The following is an 18,319-nucleotide window of genomic DNA, read 5'->3' as shown; positions in this document are numbered from 1 at the left end:
TCGAGTTCAACCCACAGTCAGGCTCCACTGGCCCTGTCGAGTTGGGGGACCAGCGCCACGTTGGGACGCGGCTGCCTGGGACGCTGAGTCTCGACGTGGCGCGCAGATGGCCGGGACAGACCAGGGCTGTTCTCAATTGGAAAGTAGGGTAGCCAGGAGGCCGCTTCTGCTCGAGGCCTGGGGATCCTGGAGGGATCTAATATGCGAGGTTCTTGGGTCCACGTCTGGGTCTGGAGGTTCACCCCCTGGGCTGTGGGCGCCCCCCCCCCAACCCTCCGCCGGCGTGACTGAGTCCCTAAGAGCCGCCTGGCCTTTCCCTGTCCTCTTTCTCGCCGCCCGCAGTCCGACGCAGCCAGGTCGATAGCTGGTTAATGCAGGAGGAGCATCTCAGAGGCTCATTATTGTTTTTTCTTTTCCTTCTGAAAAAAGCTGAATTAAATATCGGGAGTCTCACTTGGTCACTTATAGGGCAGCCCCATTCCCCCCACCTCGGAATCTCGCTCTCGGCTCCCCCTGGTCTGGTGCCACCACTTTGTACAAACACTATGACTTCAGGGCCGTCGAGGCTCGAGCTCTGACACCTAGGAAACATCCCGGAAAATAACGTTACTCTCAATTTTGTAACCCCAAGTTTCTTCGCGTGAAAGTGAGCCCAACATTCCCTATGCCACTCTCTGAGAGGTTTAACGGGAAACGAAATCAGGCGTCGAGGAGATATTTCAAAGCCAGGGCGGCCCCTGATGACACCTCCTCCGGCGAGGTTCCTGAGAAGGCACCAGGCTCCCCAGCACCAGGCAGAGGCGGAAGAGAAGGTGATAGGGAAACTGCTCAGATGCAGTCTGGGAATACCCCACTTTCCCTCATTGCTCCCAAAACCTGGTCCTCCCCAAACTTTCCCGTTTCCTCCCCGCCCCCATCCCGCCCCCGCAAGGTTTTTGGCATTCACACCTAATAGGGCCGTGGGCTTGTGCCAAGACCCACGGAAAGAGGTGGGAGGTGGGAAATAGGAGGTGGGAGGTGGGCGGTGGAGGTGGGATCAAAACTGGGTGTCTGCCGTGGAGGTGGAAGAATCTTTCATTCCAGAGCTGGGCTCCCCAGAGCTGTGATCAGAGACAGCCGGGGCCAAGACCCTCTGATCTCCTCTGATCCCGCCACTCTGGTGGAATTCGAATTCGATTCCTGGATCCATCCATGCAAGGTGACGGTTTCCGCCTCCGAGCCGGGGCTGGCCACTCCACGGCAGAGTCGCCACCCCCGTTTTGTCTCCGGGGCGTGCCCACTGCAGGCCTGGACGGCTTGTGGGTCGCCGCCGCGGCCTAAAGCTCTGAGCCCCCAGCCGCGGCAATGCTGGGAATTTCAATGCCGCTGTCGACTGCACGCCCTAATCCGTGAAGGTGGGCGCCCGATCCTGGGATTTCAAGTTTGATTTAGGAAATATCCCATCATTAAACCAAAACTCTTGCTTTCCATCCCCACCGGAGGCGGTGGGAGAATCCTCGCAGAGAGAAAAGAGGTTAGCGCCGGGACCGGGAGAAGGGGTAGGGGTCGCGCAAGGAAGGATCTCTACAGACGAAAACGCCAATATAGAAACTTCTCGAAGAGCTCTCCAAAAGTTCCTAGGGCCTCCGTCCCCCGGCGCCCTGCTCCTCCCCCATTCCCAGCCGCCTGGGGCGCGGGCCTGCTTCACCGATTTGTGGCGGCTCCCTACCCTTCCAGCGCTTCCGGGCTGCCAGCCTTCAGCCCCCGGAGCCAGCCCGCCATTTTTAGTAAGGGATTCGCACACGGACCCGGGGGCAGCGTTAAGTGGCTAATCTCAGGGTTTGGTCCTTCTGGGTTGGGGGCTGCCTCGCCCCCGCAGGGCAGCGAGGTGGCCTCTGAAGACTATTAGGACGCACTTCCTCTCTCCCCACCCCCACGCAGGCTGCTAGCTCCCTCCCTAAGCTGCTGAAAGTGGCCGGGAGTCGAGAGGTGCGAGCTGTAAAAGGGGCCCGGGCACAGGGTAGCTCCCGGAGCCAGCCTCGGCCCAGGTCCCGCGCCTCGGCCTGGGGACAGGCTCGGAGGGGCGGGAGGCGGGAGGGGCGAGCTGACCCTGCACTCACCCAGTCCCCACGCCTCTCGCTCCCCCGCCCCGCGCGGGCAGGAGGGGGCGGGCGGGAACTCGCTGCGCTCCGGCTCCCGCCCCTGCCCCGCCCCGCCCCGCCCTGCGCGCGGGATCCGCGGGGGTGGGCGGCCTCGCCCGTAAGGCGCCCAGGCGATTGGCGACTCGGGGAAGAGACGCGGGGAAAAGTCGAATAAGAGGGCGCGACGTCAGACCCGAGATTTGGGGAAGGGCGAGGGAGGGGGTGGAAGGGCGGGGATGGACACACAGACACGGACACACACCCCCCGCGCGGCACCCTAAGCGTCCACAACTTTTGGCTGCCTTACTTAGCCCAGAGCTCAGAGGCTGGAAAAGTTGGGGGGAGTATCGTGTGAGTAAAGAGAGAGATTTAAAAAATAGAAGTAGTGAGAAAGGAAAAAGTGAAGGGAACGGATCGGAGAGCAAAAGCCCTCGTGAGAAAGGGAAAGAGAAGGGGAGAGGAGAAAGGAGAGTTTCATAGCGTCCAGGGCAGTGCAGGAGCCCGAAGGAGCGGAAGCGATCCTGTGGGGAAGAGGAGTGCGGAGAGGGGAGGGGAGAGGAAGGGCGAGGAGGGGGAGTGAAAACTAGAGGAGGGCGAAGGAAGCGAGGCGCGACACTGCTGGGGAGAGGAGGGCAGTGAAGAGCGAGGCGCGGGCAGAGGCAGCTCCGGCGGCCGAGAGGAGGGAGCGCGGCGCAGAGAGGAGGGGCTTGCGCCCCGTAGAAATGTCAATCAGAGCCCGGAGCCCCAGGAATCTCCGCCAATCTGTTCGGACCTGACCTGGCTCCTCGCCGCCGCCGTCGCCGCCGCGGAGCAGATCAATAGGCGAACGCGGAGCACAGCGCAGCGCGGGCGGCAGCGCAGCCCCAAGCCCGGCCCAGCCCCCGATGCGCACCGGAGCCCGCGGGCGGCGCTGAGCTGGGCGGCCCGGGGGTCGGGCCCCCTCTCCGTCCGTGCCCCGCGGGCCACCATGTCCTTCCCCCAGCTGGGATACCAATACATCCGCCCGCTTTACCCGTCCGAGCGCCCGGGGGTCGCTGGCGGCAGCGGCGGCAGCGCGGGGGCCCGGGGCGGCCCGGGTGCCGGAGCCTCAGAGCTGGCCGCCTCGGGGTCCCTGTCCAACGTGCTCTCGTCCGTGTACGGGGCGCCCTACGCCGCGGCCGCTGCGGCCGCCGCCGCCCAAGGCTACGGCGCCTTCCTGCCCTACGCCGCGGAGCTGCCCATCTTCCCGCAGCTGGTAAGAGCCCGCGGAGCCAGGGAAGGAGGGGTTGGCGCTGGGGCGCAGGGCGAGCTGAGCGCGCGGCGGCCGGACTAGAGGGGTGCAGGCCAGGAGGGGGGAGGCAGCGACGGCTGGGGCTCACCCGCGCTCTCTCCGCGCGTGTCCCTTCCTTCTCCATGTGCGTACAGGGCGCGCAGTATGAGTTGAAGGACAGCCCCGGGGTGCAGCATCCGGCCGCGGCTGCTGCGTTTCCGCACCCGCACCCCGCCTTCTACCCGTATGGCCAGTACCAGTTCGGGGACCCGTCCCGTCCCAAGAACGCCACCAGGGAGAGCACCAGCACGCTCAAGGCCTGGCTCAACGAGCACCGCAAGAATCCCTACCCCACCAAGGGCGAGAAGATCATGCTGGCCATCATCACCAAGATGACCCTCACCCAGGTGTCCACCTGGTTCGCCAACGCTCGCCGGCGCCTCAAGAAAGAGAATAAGATGACTTGGGCGCCTCGCAGCCGCACTGACGAGGAGGGAAACGCTTATGGGAGCGAGCGCGAGGAGGAAGACGAAGAGGAGGACGAGGAGGACGGCAAACGCGAGCTAGAGCTAGAGGAGGAGGAGCTCGGGGGGGAGGAGGAGGACACGGGGGGCGAGGGCCTGGCTGACGACGACGAGGACGAGGAGATCGATTTGGAGAACTTAGACGGCGCGGCCACCGGGCCTGAGCTGTCCCTGGCTGGGGCGGCGCGCAGGGATGGCGACCTAGGCCTGGGACCCATTTCGGACTCCAAAAATAGCGACTCGGAAGATAGCTCTGAGGGCTTAGAGGACCGGCCACTACCGGTCCTGAGTCTGGCTCCAGCGCCACCACCAGTGGCGGTGGCCTCGCCGTCTCCGCCCTCGCCCCCTGTGGGCCTGGACCCCTGCGCTCCCGCACCAACCCCCGCCTCCGCCCTGCAGAAGCCCAAGATCTGGTCCCTCGCAGAGACTGCCACAAGCCCGGACAACCCGCGCCGCTCGCCTCCCGGCGCGGGGGGGTCTCCACCGGGGGCAGCGGTCGCGCCTTCCGCCCTGCAGCTCTCTCCGGCCGCCGCCGCCGCCGCTCACAGACTGGTTTCAGCGCCGCTGGGCAAGTTCCCGGCTTGGACCAACCGGCCGTTTCCAGGCCCACCGCCTGGCCCCCACCCGCACCCGCTCTCCCTGCTGGGCTCTGCCCCTCCGCACCTGCTGGGACTTCCCGGAGCCACGGGCCACCCGGCTGCCGCCGCCGCCTTCGCTCGGCCCGCGGAGCCCGAAGGCGGAACAGGTGACTGCTGAGCGCGGGGCGCGGAGCGGGGGCGGGCTCTGCGGGTAGTGCCGGAGCTGGCCGGGAGGGGCAGGGCCCGGGGGGCGCAGGGCGCTTCCCTCTCCGCTCCTGCTTTCTGCGGCCCTGGGCGCCGGAACCGAGCTCTCTAAAGGCCCTCCTTTTTCTTCCCCCGCTTCCCTTAGATCGCTGTAGTGCCTTGGAAGTGGAGAAAAAGTTACTCAAGACAGCTTTCCAGCCCGTGCCCAGGCGGTAAGAGACCCCGATGTTGGGGGGCCGGGGGGACTGGCTGGCGGGGAAAGGAGAGAACGCCGAGCACCACGCACGGCCTTTTGCCCCGGGGTAGGGGGGAACCCTGCTGGGACGCATTTTGTAAAAGGGGACGGAATGTCACTTTTTCGGTTGCCCCTGTCGGCCCTGCGACAGCTCTCCAGGTCCAGCCCAGGCATCCCAGGCGCGGCCGGAGGGTACAGCGCCTGTACCTTCTAGGGGAAGCCTTGTATGGCTGGGCCCACAGGCCCCTGGGGCAGGTGGCTGCTCTCTGACGCCCACCTCTTTCTAGCCCCAGACCTCGGGTCCTGACGCCTCGTACCCATCCTACAGTTAAACCCCAACACACACATCTACAACTGGACATAATTTTACATTGCGACAACTTCCTGACGATCGGCCCCAATCCAAGTAGGATCTCCCCGCCCTAGGCAGCCTCTGCGCTCCTGAATCTCACCTCTTTTGCTACTGCTGTCTCTCTTCCAGGCCCCAGAACCATCTGGACGCCGCCCTGGTCTTATCGGCTCTCTCCTCATCCTAGTTCTTTACAAACAAAAACAAAAACAAAAAAAAAACACTTTTTTTAATCGTTGTAATAATTGTAAAAAAAAAAAATCGCTCTGTATAGTTACAACTTGTAAGCATGTCCGTGTATAAATACCTAAAAGCAAAACTAAACAAAAAAAGTAAGAAAAAGAAATAAAACCAGTCCTCCTCAGCCCTCCCCAAATCGCTTCTGTGGCACCCCGCATTCGCTGTGAGGTTTGTTTGTCTGGTTGATTTTGGGGGGTGGAGTTTCAGTGAGAATAAACGTGTCTGCCTTTGTGTGTGTGTGTGTGTGTGTATATATATATATATACAGAGAAATGTACATATGTGTGAACCAAATTGTACGAGAAAGTATCTATTTTTGGCTAAATAAATGAGCTGCTGCCACTTTGACTATAACCCGCCTGTCTGCCCCCTCGACGGATCGTTTTGGTGGTTTTTTGTTTTTTGGGTTTTTTTCTCCCTTCGGTTGTTTGAAGAATTCGCGGGAAAGGACGAGAGACGAATCAGGACCGAGTAGTCAAAGGACAGCAATAGCTGAGGAGGCGCAGAAGTGGCGGGGCTGGGGGCGCCGCAGCAGGAGAGGTGGCTGGAAAAGTACCTGGGGCGGCCGAGAGAACGGGAGCAGGAGACAGATGGGAGACCCCGGCAAGCTTCTTTACTAAGGGCCGGGAATCTGGGCCCGACCCGCCGGTCTACGGGAGCAACCGCGGGGGCTTGGATCCTTCTCTGGTGACCTCGCCAAGAGATTTAGAGAAGGGTCTGGACACAACGGTGTTAGCCTGCGCGGGTGGCGGGGGCGTGTTCTCATCACTCCCTTCGTCCCCATTCTTTGATCGACACAATTGAGGCTTTCTCAGTGTTACCTCTAAGAGGCTGTGCGAGCCCAGATTCCATCCTCCTTCCAACCCGGTTGTACCCCTTCCCTCTTTATAGATGCCAGGGTGTGGGGTCACGGTGGAGGCGGATATGGAGAAGAGGGGAGCCTAGGGGTACATATCAACCCTCTAGATGATGTGTGACTGCCCAGCTCTAGTTGAGAGTTGGGGAGCCCGGGTCCTGGCAGCATCTGTGCGTCTTGGCACCCTGGTGGGTTTTCCCACGTGCCCTAGAACAGGCATCCTGCTAAGGTCCCGGCGCTGGGGTTGTGGGGGTGTCAGACCGCCGCACCTTTCCAGCCGGGATTCCGGCTCCAGGCGGGCCTGGGGTGGGCGGGCCGGGGGAGGCAGCCGGGAAATCTGGGGCTGGAGCTCCCTCTACAGGACAAAGGGGACGCTCGGCGCCTCGCCTCCGTGGCCTCTCCACCCGGCCGCGCGCCGCACCCCCTCCGCGCCCTCTTTTTCCTCTCGCAGTCAGCCAGCCAACCTTGCTCAAGTTTGACTTGAAGAAGCTGTAGGGAGTGTTTGGGCGAGTGACACCTCGGGGTAAGAAGGAGAGACATTTTTTTGCCCCCTCCCCACGTTAGTAAAGGTACGGTGTGGCCAGATGCTGGGTGTTTGACCCTCAAAGTGGCGCGTGTCACTATCTCGCGCGTTCCGAGGAGGTATGGGAAGCGCGCACACCCCCCGAAGCCACGGAACAAGGCACGGCTCAACACTGCACACCTTCAAAGCTCGGCGGCAGCAGAGCGGAGCCCGACAGGACTGGGCCATGCTGGCCCAGCGGCCAGCGCCGCGCCTTGGGAGTCCCCTCCGCGAAGGGGGTGATCAAGGTGCGGCGGCGCCCCAGGGGCGAGTGGGGAGGGGGCTGTATCGGCCTCTGTGTCACTCTGCGGGCGCACAGAGGGCTGGCGAACCGCTAGTGGACACCCGGCAAAGCCGCTCCTCAGCTCGCTCGCTCCTCCAGCCCCTTCCCCAGAGGCCAAAGAGACGTCTCCTCGGCTCCCTAGCGTTCCCCCTCTTTGTTAACGGTGCTTCTGGGATTCAGGCTCCTTCCCAGTTCGTAAGCTCAGACTGAGGTTTCGCTCTGGCCCTGCTCACAGCGCCCCCAGACGTGGATCCCGCTCATCCTCGCGGACTTGGACCTGAGGCCGGAACGCCAGGACCGGGGCAGAGGCTGGTTAGCACGTTGAATGACTTTACAAGGAGAGCACTCCGACACCTCAACAGCTCACGCCTCACAAGCTTAACTGTGGCACCGACTCTGCTCCCACTTACCCCCTGTGAAACCCGAGGCAGACAATTCACTTCTCTGAGCCCTTATCTCCTCATCTGCAAAATGGGAATAATGAGTGCGAAGGGGGCAGTTGTTAGGCTGAGAGGAAGCATGTCCAGGGCTGACACGAGGTAGGTGGGCAGAAGCAATCTTACTCTTTTTTTCTTTAATTTAGAGACAGGATCTCACTCTGTTGCCGAGGCTGGAGTATTGCCCAGACTGTTGCCCCGGCTGGCACAATCACAGCCCACTGCAGCCTCAAACTTCTGGGCTCAAATGACCCTCCCGTGTCAGCCTTCTATTCGTCAGAACTACAGGCACACACCACCACGCCCAACTATTTTTTAAAAAAATTTTTTTAGAGACAGGGTCTCTCTATGTTGCTCAGGCTGATCTTGAACTCCTGGCCTCAAGCAATCCTCCCACCTCGGCCTCCCAAAGCACTGGGATTACAGGCTTGATCCTCAGCACCTGGTCATTTTACTATTACAATTACATTTCAGAATCTCCAACTTCGCTTTTTAAACTCCCAGCAGTATTCCACTCCACCCCTTTCATGAGTCATAAAAGTGAGGTGTCTGCATTCAGGCATCCCAGGATCCTTTGCAACTCCAGCTCAGCTAAGCAAGAGAGGGAACTTCCCAGGCAGGGGCACAGCAGAGAGGGAGGTGACAGCAGAAGTTAGGTGGCCTTGCTACACTGAACATCACCCAAGAGGAGGCAGGGGATCTGCTCACAGCCAGATGGTATGGAGAAGCAGGTGGGGCTTGAAGATGCCTGAGTGTGGGTCTCTAAGTCTTTCTCTGGTGGAGACCGTGGAGTAAGGTCAGCTTCTCAGGCCACATCCCAGGGATAATGGTCCTTGCATGAGCCACCTTCTGTCTCCACTGAAAAAGCAGTATGTTTAGGTACCAGAGGAGACTTGGCATAAACCTAGGAGCAGTCCCCATGCATCCGTATTTTCTCTTATCCCATAGAACACATGAGCCCTCAACTGGTCCCAAGTTGACCCCAATAAGATAACCTAATCAAAACAAACAAACAAAAAAATCTCAGTTTCTCAGCTGAAAGAGGGAAGAGGAGACAGTCCTCTTGGCATCTCTTTCACTTGACTGAGTTCCCATTTCTTCTCTTCCTCCCAGAACCTCCTCCCTAAGCCCTCCCCTCATCTCCCTCCTCTCAGGGGTCCCTGGAATGCCTCCATCCCTTATTGTCTGTCCTTAAAAATCTTAAAGGGAAACCAGGAAGGAGAGAAGGAGAGAGACTATGGGAAACTCATCCCTGGTTCTGATTAAGCTTCAATTAGAAATAAAATATGTCAATCACTCCTCCTGGAAGGGGTTCCTGCTGTCGGGGCTGGTTATGCAAAGCACTCCAAGGTGTGTGGGGATAATCAATTAGGTCAGAGGAGGGAAAGTGTGGCACTGCTTCCCTCATTATCTGCCTGGAGCTGGGGAGCGGGGGAGCATCCCGGAGCCAGGGAGCCAGAGGAGAATGAAATTATCTCCCTAAGTGATTGTCCACCTCTGGGACCAGCATATTAATGGTTTCCAATTGAATTTCTCTCTAGGAGAATACAGGAAGGGGGAGGTGGGGTCTACCTAGAAAACAACATGGAAGGACCAGAGGGCAGGTACAACAGAAGTCACTCACCTGTCCCAGGTGAGGAATGAGGACAGGGCAGGGTCCCACCTACCAGGCGGGTGTTCTCTGAGCACCCGGAGGACAGCTGGGCTCAGAGACTCCACTGTCTTAGCCCTGCCTGAGTTTTGCAAGGTCGGCTGTAGGGATTGAATGCTTGGGTAAGAATTGGATGTCAGACATTTTCTGTTTTAGTTTGATTGGGAGTTTTTGCCGGGGACTTGCTTTGGGCCTAATTGTTTGTATCCTTCTAGAAATGTCCTCTGGATCCTACAATTTCTGGTTGCAGGTACCTTTCACCCCCTTCGAGTGAAAATGGACAATTGTTTGTAAAAATTGTATCTGTGATGAACTAACACCAGCTTGAGTGGGGGCAGGTCTCATACTCTCTCTAGGCCCACTTTTGACATCTGTGCAATGGATGGTTTGGATTAGATGAATTTATCCAAGCTTTCTTCCAAATCCAGTGTTGTCTAGGATTAGGCATAAAGGAAAGAACTGTGAATTCAAAGATAATTGTGGGGGTGAGGGGGCCTTTGACCTCTCTGGATACTGCCTCTTGATCCTAATTCACTGCTGTCCTTGGATTCAGCCAGCCAACTTGACCAATTAAAAATGCCCATCTGGTGTGGTGGCTCATATCTGTAATCCCAGCACCTTGGAAGGCCAAGGTGGGCAGATCACGAGGTCAAGAGATCGAGACCATCCTGGCCAAAATGGTGAAACCCCGTATCTACTAAAAATACAAAAATTAGCTGGGCATGGCGGCACGTGCCTGTAATTCCAGCTACTCGGGAGGCTGAGGTAGGAGAATTGCTTGAACCAGGGAGTTGGAGGCTGCAGTGAGCCGAGATCGTGCCACTGCACTCCAGCCTGGTGACAGAGTGAGATTTTGTTTAAAAAAAAAAAGCCCATCTAGTGTGTGAACAACCTAGCTTTGATGCAGTTGCCGCTCCCCTCTGAGGGGGCTCTGGCCCCTCCAAAGGCCATCCCAATGGTCTGAATGGAAAACTACCACGAAGGCATCTCTTCTCGAGGTAAAGGCATGACTGGAAAGGGTCTTAAGAGTAGAGCAGTTGTCCTCAACCAGGCAATTGTGTTTTTCCCTTGCCCCCTCCCTGGGGACATCTGACAATGTCTGGAGTGATTTTTGATCATCAGAACTAGGGTAGGGGTGCTATTGGCATCTCATAGATAGTGGTCAGGGGTGCTGCAGAACAATCCTCCACTACAAAGAGTTATCCAGCCCCAAATTTCAGTAGTGCTGAGGTTGAGAAACACAGAGCTGAAGCAGGGAGAGGTGTCTAAGGCAGCCACAGTAAGTATTTTCTCCCACAAGCCACAGCTTTGTTGAGAGAAACATTAAAACAGGGTGCTAAGCAGAGCGTTTTTGTTCTTTAACAACTTTTGGCCCTGGAACGGGGAAGTCAGGTGAGAGAGAAAGCAAACAGGAAATTGTGTGAGCCTGGGGAAAAGAAAAGAGTGGATTTCAACTCAGCCTGGTGCCCAAGGCTGGAGCGGCTGGAGGCAAAACCTTCTGGGGTGAAAGAGTGGGAGTCACCCCCAATGAGATGTGTGTCTGGAAAGCTGGGGCCTGTCTTCCTTGAATCTTAATGTCAGGTGCAGGTTACTAGAAGATTCTAGCAGATGCAAACTTAACTAGTGTGGTTTTTGCCTTGCACGGGTGTATTTATTTACTTGCTTATTTTCCGTGTGTGTGTGTGTGCACGCGTGTGTGTGTTTGTGTGTGTCCCGTGTCAGGGTGCAGGAGGGAGACAAAGGAAGGGTAAGTTCACACTCTGGGGCCCGGCCGGCCAGGATGGGAAGGCTGTGATTTCATAGCTTTTGTACTGGGAGGCGAGCCTGCATTCTCTCACTGCACCAGGCCACTAACAAGTGGGCCCGCAGCCCTGCAGGGCCTTTGGAGTGCACTCATCTGAGAGATTGTGCTTTTCCCCGCCGCTCAGATTTATTTTGCCAAAGTTACAGGGCAATTATGGAAATGCGCCCTTTGAAGCTGGGCTGATTTCTCTTTATTTTCTTCTCCCTGACAAAGCAGAGCCCTGCCTCTTGCTGGTCTCTCTCTCTCCTCTCCTCTCCCTTTCCTCTTTTTTTCCTGATATTTATTAGATAGCAAGAGTTTCCAGAGGTAATGTGAAAAAATCTTTTAAATGATGATAAAAATGCATGTAGAGTAAAATGTTACTATTATTTTAGTGTGTGTGTGTGTGTGTGTGTGTGTGTGTGTGTTTTAAAGGACTTTGATGACCAGGAGGGGAGAAATAGATTCAGAATAGTAGGAGACAGACTCCTCCTGCCTGGATGGTGGGTGCACCCTAGTCAAGCCTGAGGCCCGCAGCAGCCTGGCTGGCCCACAGGATGGCAGTGGACTGCCCTGGCCACCCGAGGCCCCTGCTGTGCCCCTAGAATCCACAGCTCCACAAACTGAGCAGAAGTGCTTGTCTCCCGTCCTCACACCTCTGGAATAAGAGGCCCAGGCTCCACATAGCGGGGTTTTCTGGGTTTGGTACATTATTTATCACTGGACCATGGAATCTGGAGGCTCCATGTGAACCAGCCCCACTGATTTCTCTCTGCCGCCCCACTTTGCTTGATGCTGGGGTGTTGAGGAAAAGTGTTTCAAGCCAGATGGCGTCCACCTCAGTGCTGGTGAGGCCCGTGGCGGGGGAGAGCTGGCCTGGACTGCTGGGTGTCTGGGGGCCTCTGTCTCTTATTTCTTAGAGTGGCTTTGAAGCTTTCTTTGTCCATATTTTTGTTTGCCCCTTCCTTCCTCCCTTCCTTTCTTTAGGGTGAATGGCTCGTTATCTGTGGACAAACACCAACAGGAAGTCTTGTCACCTCCAGGAGCTGGTGTTGGCCCCGGTGGCCTGCACATAGTGGAGGCCGTTTCAGTGCTCACTTCCTTGGCCTGTTTTAAAAAGTAAAATGAGCTGAGTGTGGTGGCTCAGGCCTGTAATCCCAGCACTTTGGGAAACCAAGGTGGGCGGATCACCTGAGGTCAGGAGTTTGAGACCAGCCTGGCCAGCATGGCGAAACCACACGCACACCACCACGCCCGGCTAAATTTTCTATTTTTTGTAGAGATGAGATTTCACCATGTTGCCCAGGCTGATCTTTAACTGCTGGATTCAAGCAATCCTCCCGCCTTGGCCTCCCAAAGTGCTGTGATTACAGGCATGAGCCACCGTGCCTGGCCTATTTTGTTTGTTTTAAAATAACTAAAATGCATGTGGGGGAGGAGAGAGAAAGAAAGAGAAAGGCAAGAAACCACCTTCTCCGGATCTCTCAGCGAAGTTGAAAATGACTCACTCATTGGACACCACAGATACTCACAAAGCACCTATGTAGGAACATGCACCTTAGGCGTGGTGCTCCAGAAGATGGGCCCCGGAATCAGACTGCCTTCGTTCAAATCCCAGCTCCATCACTCTCTAACTGTGGGACCTTGGGGTACCAACTGCACCTCTCTGAGCTTGGCTCCCTCCTAAAACAGAAATAATAATTATATTACCTTTCTCATAGGCTGCTGAGAAAATGAAGTGAGTGAATTCATGCCAAAAGCAATGCATCAGGCATAATGATTGGCCTCATGCATAATCATTAACTAATACATTACAAATGTTATTTTTATTAATTATAACAACCACCCTAGGCCATAGGCATAATTGTTCCCATTTTATAGATAGGTAAATCCAAGCTCAGCCACTTGTTCACCATGGCCAATCAAGGGTGGAGTCGGCACTGATTCAGGCCTTTCTGACTCCAGAAGGCACAGGCATGCATTTGTCTGTGCTAGAATCTACACTGGTTCATGCATCAAGATTTGGAGTGGAGTGTTCTGCAGCTGTGAGCCCACTTTAATCCCATGCTATCCCTCTACTTGACCTACCTGATGTTCACGGGCATGACACTGTCTTGGATGGGCCAGGGTCATGTGCAGCCCTGGCACATCACATATACCTGCCTCCACTGTGGAAGACAGAATGCAAGGGCATCTGAGAGCTGTGTCAGAGGAATAACCTGGAATCTGTAGTCCTCCCTCTCTTTTTTTTTTTCTTTTTTGAAATAGAGTCTCCCTCTATAGTCCAGGCTGGAGTGCAGGGTCATGATCTTGGCTCACTGCAACCTCTGCCTCCCTGGTTCAAGCAATTCTCCTGCCTCAGCCTCCTGAGTAGCTGGTATTACAGGCACCTGCCACCATACCCAGCTAATTTTTGTATTTTTAATAGAGATGGGGTTTCACCATGTTGGCCAGGCTGGTCTTGAACTCCTGACCTCAGGTGATCTGCTCAGCCTCAGCCTCCCAAAGTGCTGGGATTACAGGCTTGAGCCACTGCACCCGGCCCTCTCATTTATTTTTTCAGTAGGTATAGGACAGGACAAAGATCTCTGTCCACTCCTTTAATTCCTTCTCATCTTCACTCCTGGTGGAAGGAGGCTTTGGGGGTAATTGCACATCAAAGTTTTGCTGTGAGAGGCCATCCACATTAGCAGGAAAAAGGCTTGCCTTCTTTCTAGATCTTTGCTCCTCAATGTGTGATCCCTGGACCAGCACCCACAGCACCGGCCTGGGAGCTGGTTAGAAATGTGAATTCTCAGACCCCTTCCAGGTCCACTCAATCAGAATTTGCATTTTCCTAGGAGTATCTGTGTGATGCAAGTGCTACTTTTTTTTTTTTTTTTGAGATAGGGTCTCGCTCTGCCACCCAGACTGGAATGCAGTGATATGATTATAACTCACTGCAGCCTGGAACTCCTGAGCTCAAGCAATCCTCCCCACTCAGCCTCCTGAGTTGCTGGGACTATAGGCACACAGCACCATACCTGGCTAATTTTTTTTTCTAAATTTTTTGTAGAAAAGGGGTCAGGCTGGTCTCAAACTACTGGCCTCAAGCAATCTTCCAGCCTCAGCTTCCCAAAGTGCTGGGATTACAGGAATGAGCCATTGTGCCCTGCTGCGTGTTGCATATTAAAAGGTGAGAAATACTGGCCTAGATACTCCTCAGTAAAACCTGGGGCCCCACCAGGATGGAGCTGGAACAGCCTCTGAGACTTGGATCTCCATGGGAAATGCAGAATGGGGCTGGGATGCTGTGGGGGAGACCAAGGAGGGAGGCAGGAAAGGAAAGACTGAGTGAGGTCGAAGGCGAAGGAGCCAAGCACCAACCCGGGGCTGATTACACCAAGATGGAAGATGGATTTGGCCTCTTTCTCTGCCTTTAAACATGTTGGTGATTGGCTGTGAGTAACACTGGGCTTTTCATAGCCACAGCCTCTGCCCACATGGCCTTCCAGATACTTCACAGCATAGTGACAGGGAGGAGACCTAATTAGACAAACTTAGGACTTTATTAATAGCAGCCGATTTCTTATGCATCCAAGGTCACAGCTGATCCCCACTAAACTTGGGTACGTCTCATGAAGAGAAAAGAAAAGAGAGAATAAGAGAGAGGAAGGAAGAAAAGAAAGAAACAAGTAAGGAAGGAAGGTCATCCTGGATAGGCACAAAACAGGTAGAAGCCCTTGAGGGCAAGGACTGTGTCATTCACTTTTTCTTTTTGAGACACAGTCTCACTCTGTCACCCAGGCTGGACTGCAGTACTGCGATCTCAGCTCACTGCAAACTCCGCCCCTCAAGCTCAAGCAATTCTCCTGCCTCAGCCTCCCGAGTAGCTGGGATTACAGGCATCCACCACCATGCCTGGCTAATTTTTGTACTTTTAGTAGAGACGGGGTTTCACCATGATGGCCAGGCTGGTCTCGAACTCCTGACCTTAGGTGATCCTCCCACCTTGGCCTCCCAAAGAGCTGGGATCCCAGGCGTGAACCACCGTGCCAGGCCTCATTCACATCTTTTCATTCATTCATTCATTTATTCAACAATATCACACAGGGAGACAACATGTGAACAAAGTCCCTGCTTTCCTGGTGCCTTCAGTCTATGGGAAACAGTTTTATAAAAATAACAGCAATAATGTGTTTGCTGGAATATGAGGGATAAGAACAAGATGCTGTAAGTGTGCATGATGAAGACTTAGCCTAGTTTGGGATGGGGAAGGATTTATGCATTCATGGGCCTGGAGACACAAAGGAGGCCTGCAGCACAGTGGGAAAGAGGAAGAGGAGGGCCCTGGACCTGCGCCATCCAGCATGGCAGCCACTGCCCACACATGGCTACTAAGCACTGGAAATGCGGCTGGTCCTAACCAAGCTGTGCCATCAAAATACACTCTGGAATTCAAAGGCTCAGGATATTAAAAGAAAAAAGAATGTAAAGCATCACAATGATTTTGTGTTTTTACATATTGAAATGACAGTATTTTGAACATACAGGGTTAAATAAGATCTACAGATGCTCCTCAACTTACTATGGAGTTATGACCCAATAAACCCATTATAAATTGAAAATGTCATAAGTCAAAAATGCATTTAATATACCTAGGCTACCGAAAACCATAGCTCATTCTAGCCTGCCTTCAACATGCTGAGAACGCTTGCGTTGGCCTACAGTTAGGCAAAATCATCTAACACAAAGCCTGTTTTATTTATTTTATTTTATTTTATTTATTTTATTTTATTTTTGAGACAGAGTCGCATTCTGTTACCCAGGCTGGAGTGCAGTGGCACGATCTTGGCTCACTGCAAACCTCCACCTCCTAGGTTCTAGCAATTCTCCTGCCTCAGCCTCCCGAGTAGCTGGGACTACAGACATGCACTGCCATGCCTGGCTAATTCTTATATTTTTAATAGAGATAGGATTTCACTGTGATGGCCAGGCTGGTCTCGAACTCCTGATATCAAGTTATCTGCCCATCTTGGGATTACAGGCGTGAGCCAACACGCCCGGCCACAACACCTGTTTTATAATAAAGTATTGACTATCTCTCATACTGCATATTTCCAACCTGGGAAAATATTACATGGCAATGGTTTTGCACCATTGTGAAGCCAAAAAATCGTAAGTTGAACCATCGTAAGTTTGAAACTATTATTTAAATTAACTTTTTCTGTTTATACTTTTTAAATGCAATTATTAGAATTTTTTTGAGACTCTCTTGCCCAGGCTGGAGTACAATGGCACAATCTCAGCTCACTGCAACCTCCACCTCCCAAGATTCTCTCAAGTGATTCTCCTACCTCAGCCTCTTGAGTAGCTGGGATTACAAGTGTGTGCCACCACACCCAGCTAATTTTTGTATTTTTAGTAGAGATGCGGTTTCACCATGTTGGCCAGGCTGGTCTCAAATGCCTGACCTCAGGTAAGCTGCCCGCCTTGTTATCTCAGAGTACTGGGATTACAGGCATGAGCCACAGCCCCCGTCCAGAAATTTTTAAATGACGTACATGGCACATGTTGCGTTTCTAGTGGCCAGCACTGACCTCAAAAGACTGAGATGCAGGAGTCCACATTCCAGCACCACTGCTTGCCAGTTAAGGCACCTTGAGCAAATTAGCTCAGCCACACTAAGCCTCAGTGCTGTCCTCTGTAAATAATCATATCTCGCATTTATTGTGTAGCTTGCATGTGTTAAGCACATATAGCAGTGTATCCAATCTTTACAAGGTCCTATGAGGTAGGTACTACAATTACCTCCATTTTGCAGCTGGAGAAACGGCGGCTTAGGGAGATATAATTCACCCAAAGCCGCAGCCCCAGGAAGTTGGGGGAGGCATAATTGAACCCAGGTAGTCTGGCTCCCAAGACTCTATTACAAAAATCACTATACTGCCATGAACACAGCAATAGTACCTGTTGCATGGGATTTCTACGGACGATTTCACTGAGGCAATGATGTATGCAAAGCCTTTAGTATAGCAGCAGACACCATATCAGTAAGCTCCATAAGCGATAGTTGATATTATTTAACAAAGGACTGTTTACTAAAAAAAAAAAATAGTCAAATGATGCTATGCAAAGCACTGATCCGCTTTGGTGGGAGTTACACATTAAGGCACTGTATCAATTATCCATTGCTGCATAACCAATTATCCCAAAGCCTGGTAGCATAAAACAACAAACATTTATTATCTCACAGTTCCTGTGCCTCAGAACTTCAGGAGCAGCTTAGCTGGGTGGTTCTGGCTTGAGCTTTCTATGAGGTAGCGGTCATGATGTCACAGGGTTACAGTCATCTGGAGGCTTGACTGAGACTGGGACATCCACTTCCAAGATGGCTCACTCACACAGTTGTGGGAAGGAGGTTTCTGATCATTACCACGTGGACCTCTCCACAGAGCTGCTTGAGTATCCACACAACATGGCAGAGCCAGTGATCCAAGACAGAACAAGATAGAAGCCACAGTGTCTCTTATGACCTAGCTTTGGAAGTCTCATTCTGTCATTTCTGCAATATCCTATTGTAGTTACACAAATCAGCCCTATTCAATATGGGAGAAGACTAGACAAGGGCACTAATGCCAAAAGGCAGGGGTCATTGGGGCCATCTTGGGAGGCTGGCTACTTGTCACTGATACATCTATGTAGCTTAATTTAGCTTCTGCTTTCCTTTCTAGGAAAACATACTTCTGGAATTTCAAAAGATGGGGTGCCTAAGAGCCCAGGACAGAAACCTGATTCAAACCCTTCTTTTAAAAGGATGTTTTTGTCGGTTTTATTGGTTCATGTAGCTGAGGAAAACAGAGGTGGAAAAATAATATCTGACATTTACTGAGCACATATTACACACTAAGCACATGTTTTAACTCACCTAATCCTTATAAAGACCTTATGAAGTAGGTACTGAATGTAAAGCAGGAAGCAATCCAGGGATTTGAAAGCACTGGTACCTTCTTTTTTCATTTCGACTTCTGTCCCAGTGCTGATCTTCTCTTAGACTCCTTCAGATGGCAGGTACACAGTCGTCATTAACTCAGTGGCCATGGCCTGAGAGTTGCTGATCCAAAGGGAAAGAAATGGTTTCTCTTGCCTAGTTTCAGTCGTAAAATCCCAAGGAAAACTTCTGATTGGCTCAGCTTCGGTCATGTGTTCATTACTGGGCCAACCACAATGGCCAGAGGGAGTGGCAGAAAGTGGCAGTTCCTTGGAGAC

The 18,319-nt window shown here is 53.7% G+C and overlaps 1 protein-coding gene and 1 long non-coding RNA gene across 5 annotated transcripts in view; one reads left to right on the top strand and one right to left on the bottom strand.

The window, feature by feature from the left end:
- LOC129050798 (uncharacterized) overlaps positions 1–18,297 on the bottom strand; it is a 28,076-nt gene extending 9,779 nt beyond the window's left edge. For 2 of the 4 annotated variants that reach the window (XR_008514597.2, XR_010137775.1), the window contains exons 1-2: positions 17,021–17,351; positions 12,604–12,754 (exon numbers count right to left, since the gene is read on the bottom strand). This is a non-coding gene — a long non-coding RNA (uncharacterized LOC129050798). Of the gene's footprint in view, positions 1–12,603; positions 12,755–17,020; positions 17,808–17,978 lie in introns of those variants that run through there. The other 2 variants (XR_010137776.1, XR_010137777.1) reach the window with 2 other exon arrangements.
- IRX3 (iroquois homeobox 3) lies at positions 2,216–5,629 on the top strand. Its single transcript, XM_024234071.3, has 4 exons — positions 2,216–3,354; positions 3,525–4,638; positions 4,821–4,887; positions 5,392–5,629. The coding sequence occupies exons 1-4, from the start codon at positions 3,088–3,090 to the stop codon at positions 5,444–5,446; spliced, it is 1,503 nt and encodes a 500-aa protein (XP_024089839.2). The 5' UTR covers positions 2,216–3,087; the 3' UTR covers positions 5,447–5,629.
- Positions 18,298–18,319: the final 22 nt, after the last annotated feature.

This window comes from Pongo abelii, chromosome 18 (genome assembly GCF_028885655.2).
Source record: "Pongo abelii isolate AG06213 chromosome 18, NHGRI_mPonAbe1-v2.0_pri, whole genome shotgun sequence".
NCBI lineage: Eukaryota > Metazoa > Chordata > Mammalia > Primates > Hominidae > Pongo > Pongo abelii.
The sequence above is the reverse complement of the archived record's forward strand: the minus strand, read 5'-3'. Positions and strand labels throughout refer to the sequence as shown.

Bases quoted from the DNA above. Each gene is read 5' to 3' on its own strand.
- IRX3 (XM_024234071.3), top strand. From the start codon at position 3,088: ATGTCCTTCCCCCAGCTGGGATACCAATACATCCGCCCGCTTTACCCG. The intron at 4,639-4,820 runs GTGACTGCTGAG...CGCTTCCCTTAG, and splicing joins GGAGCCCGAAGGCGGAACAG to ATCGCTGTAGTGCCTTGGAA. The intron at 4,888-5,391 runs GTAAGAGACCCC...TCTCTCTTCCAG, and splicing joins TTCCAGCCCGTGCCCAGGCG to GCCCCAGAACCATCTGGACG.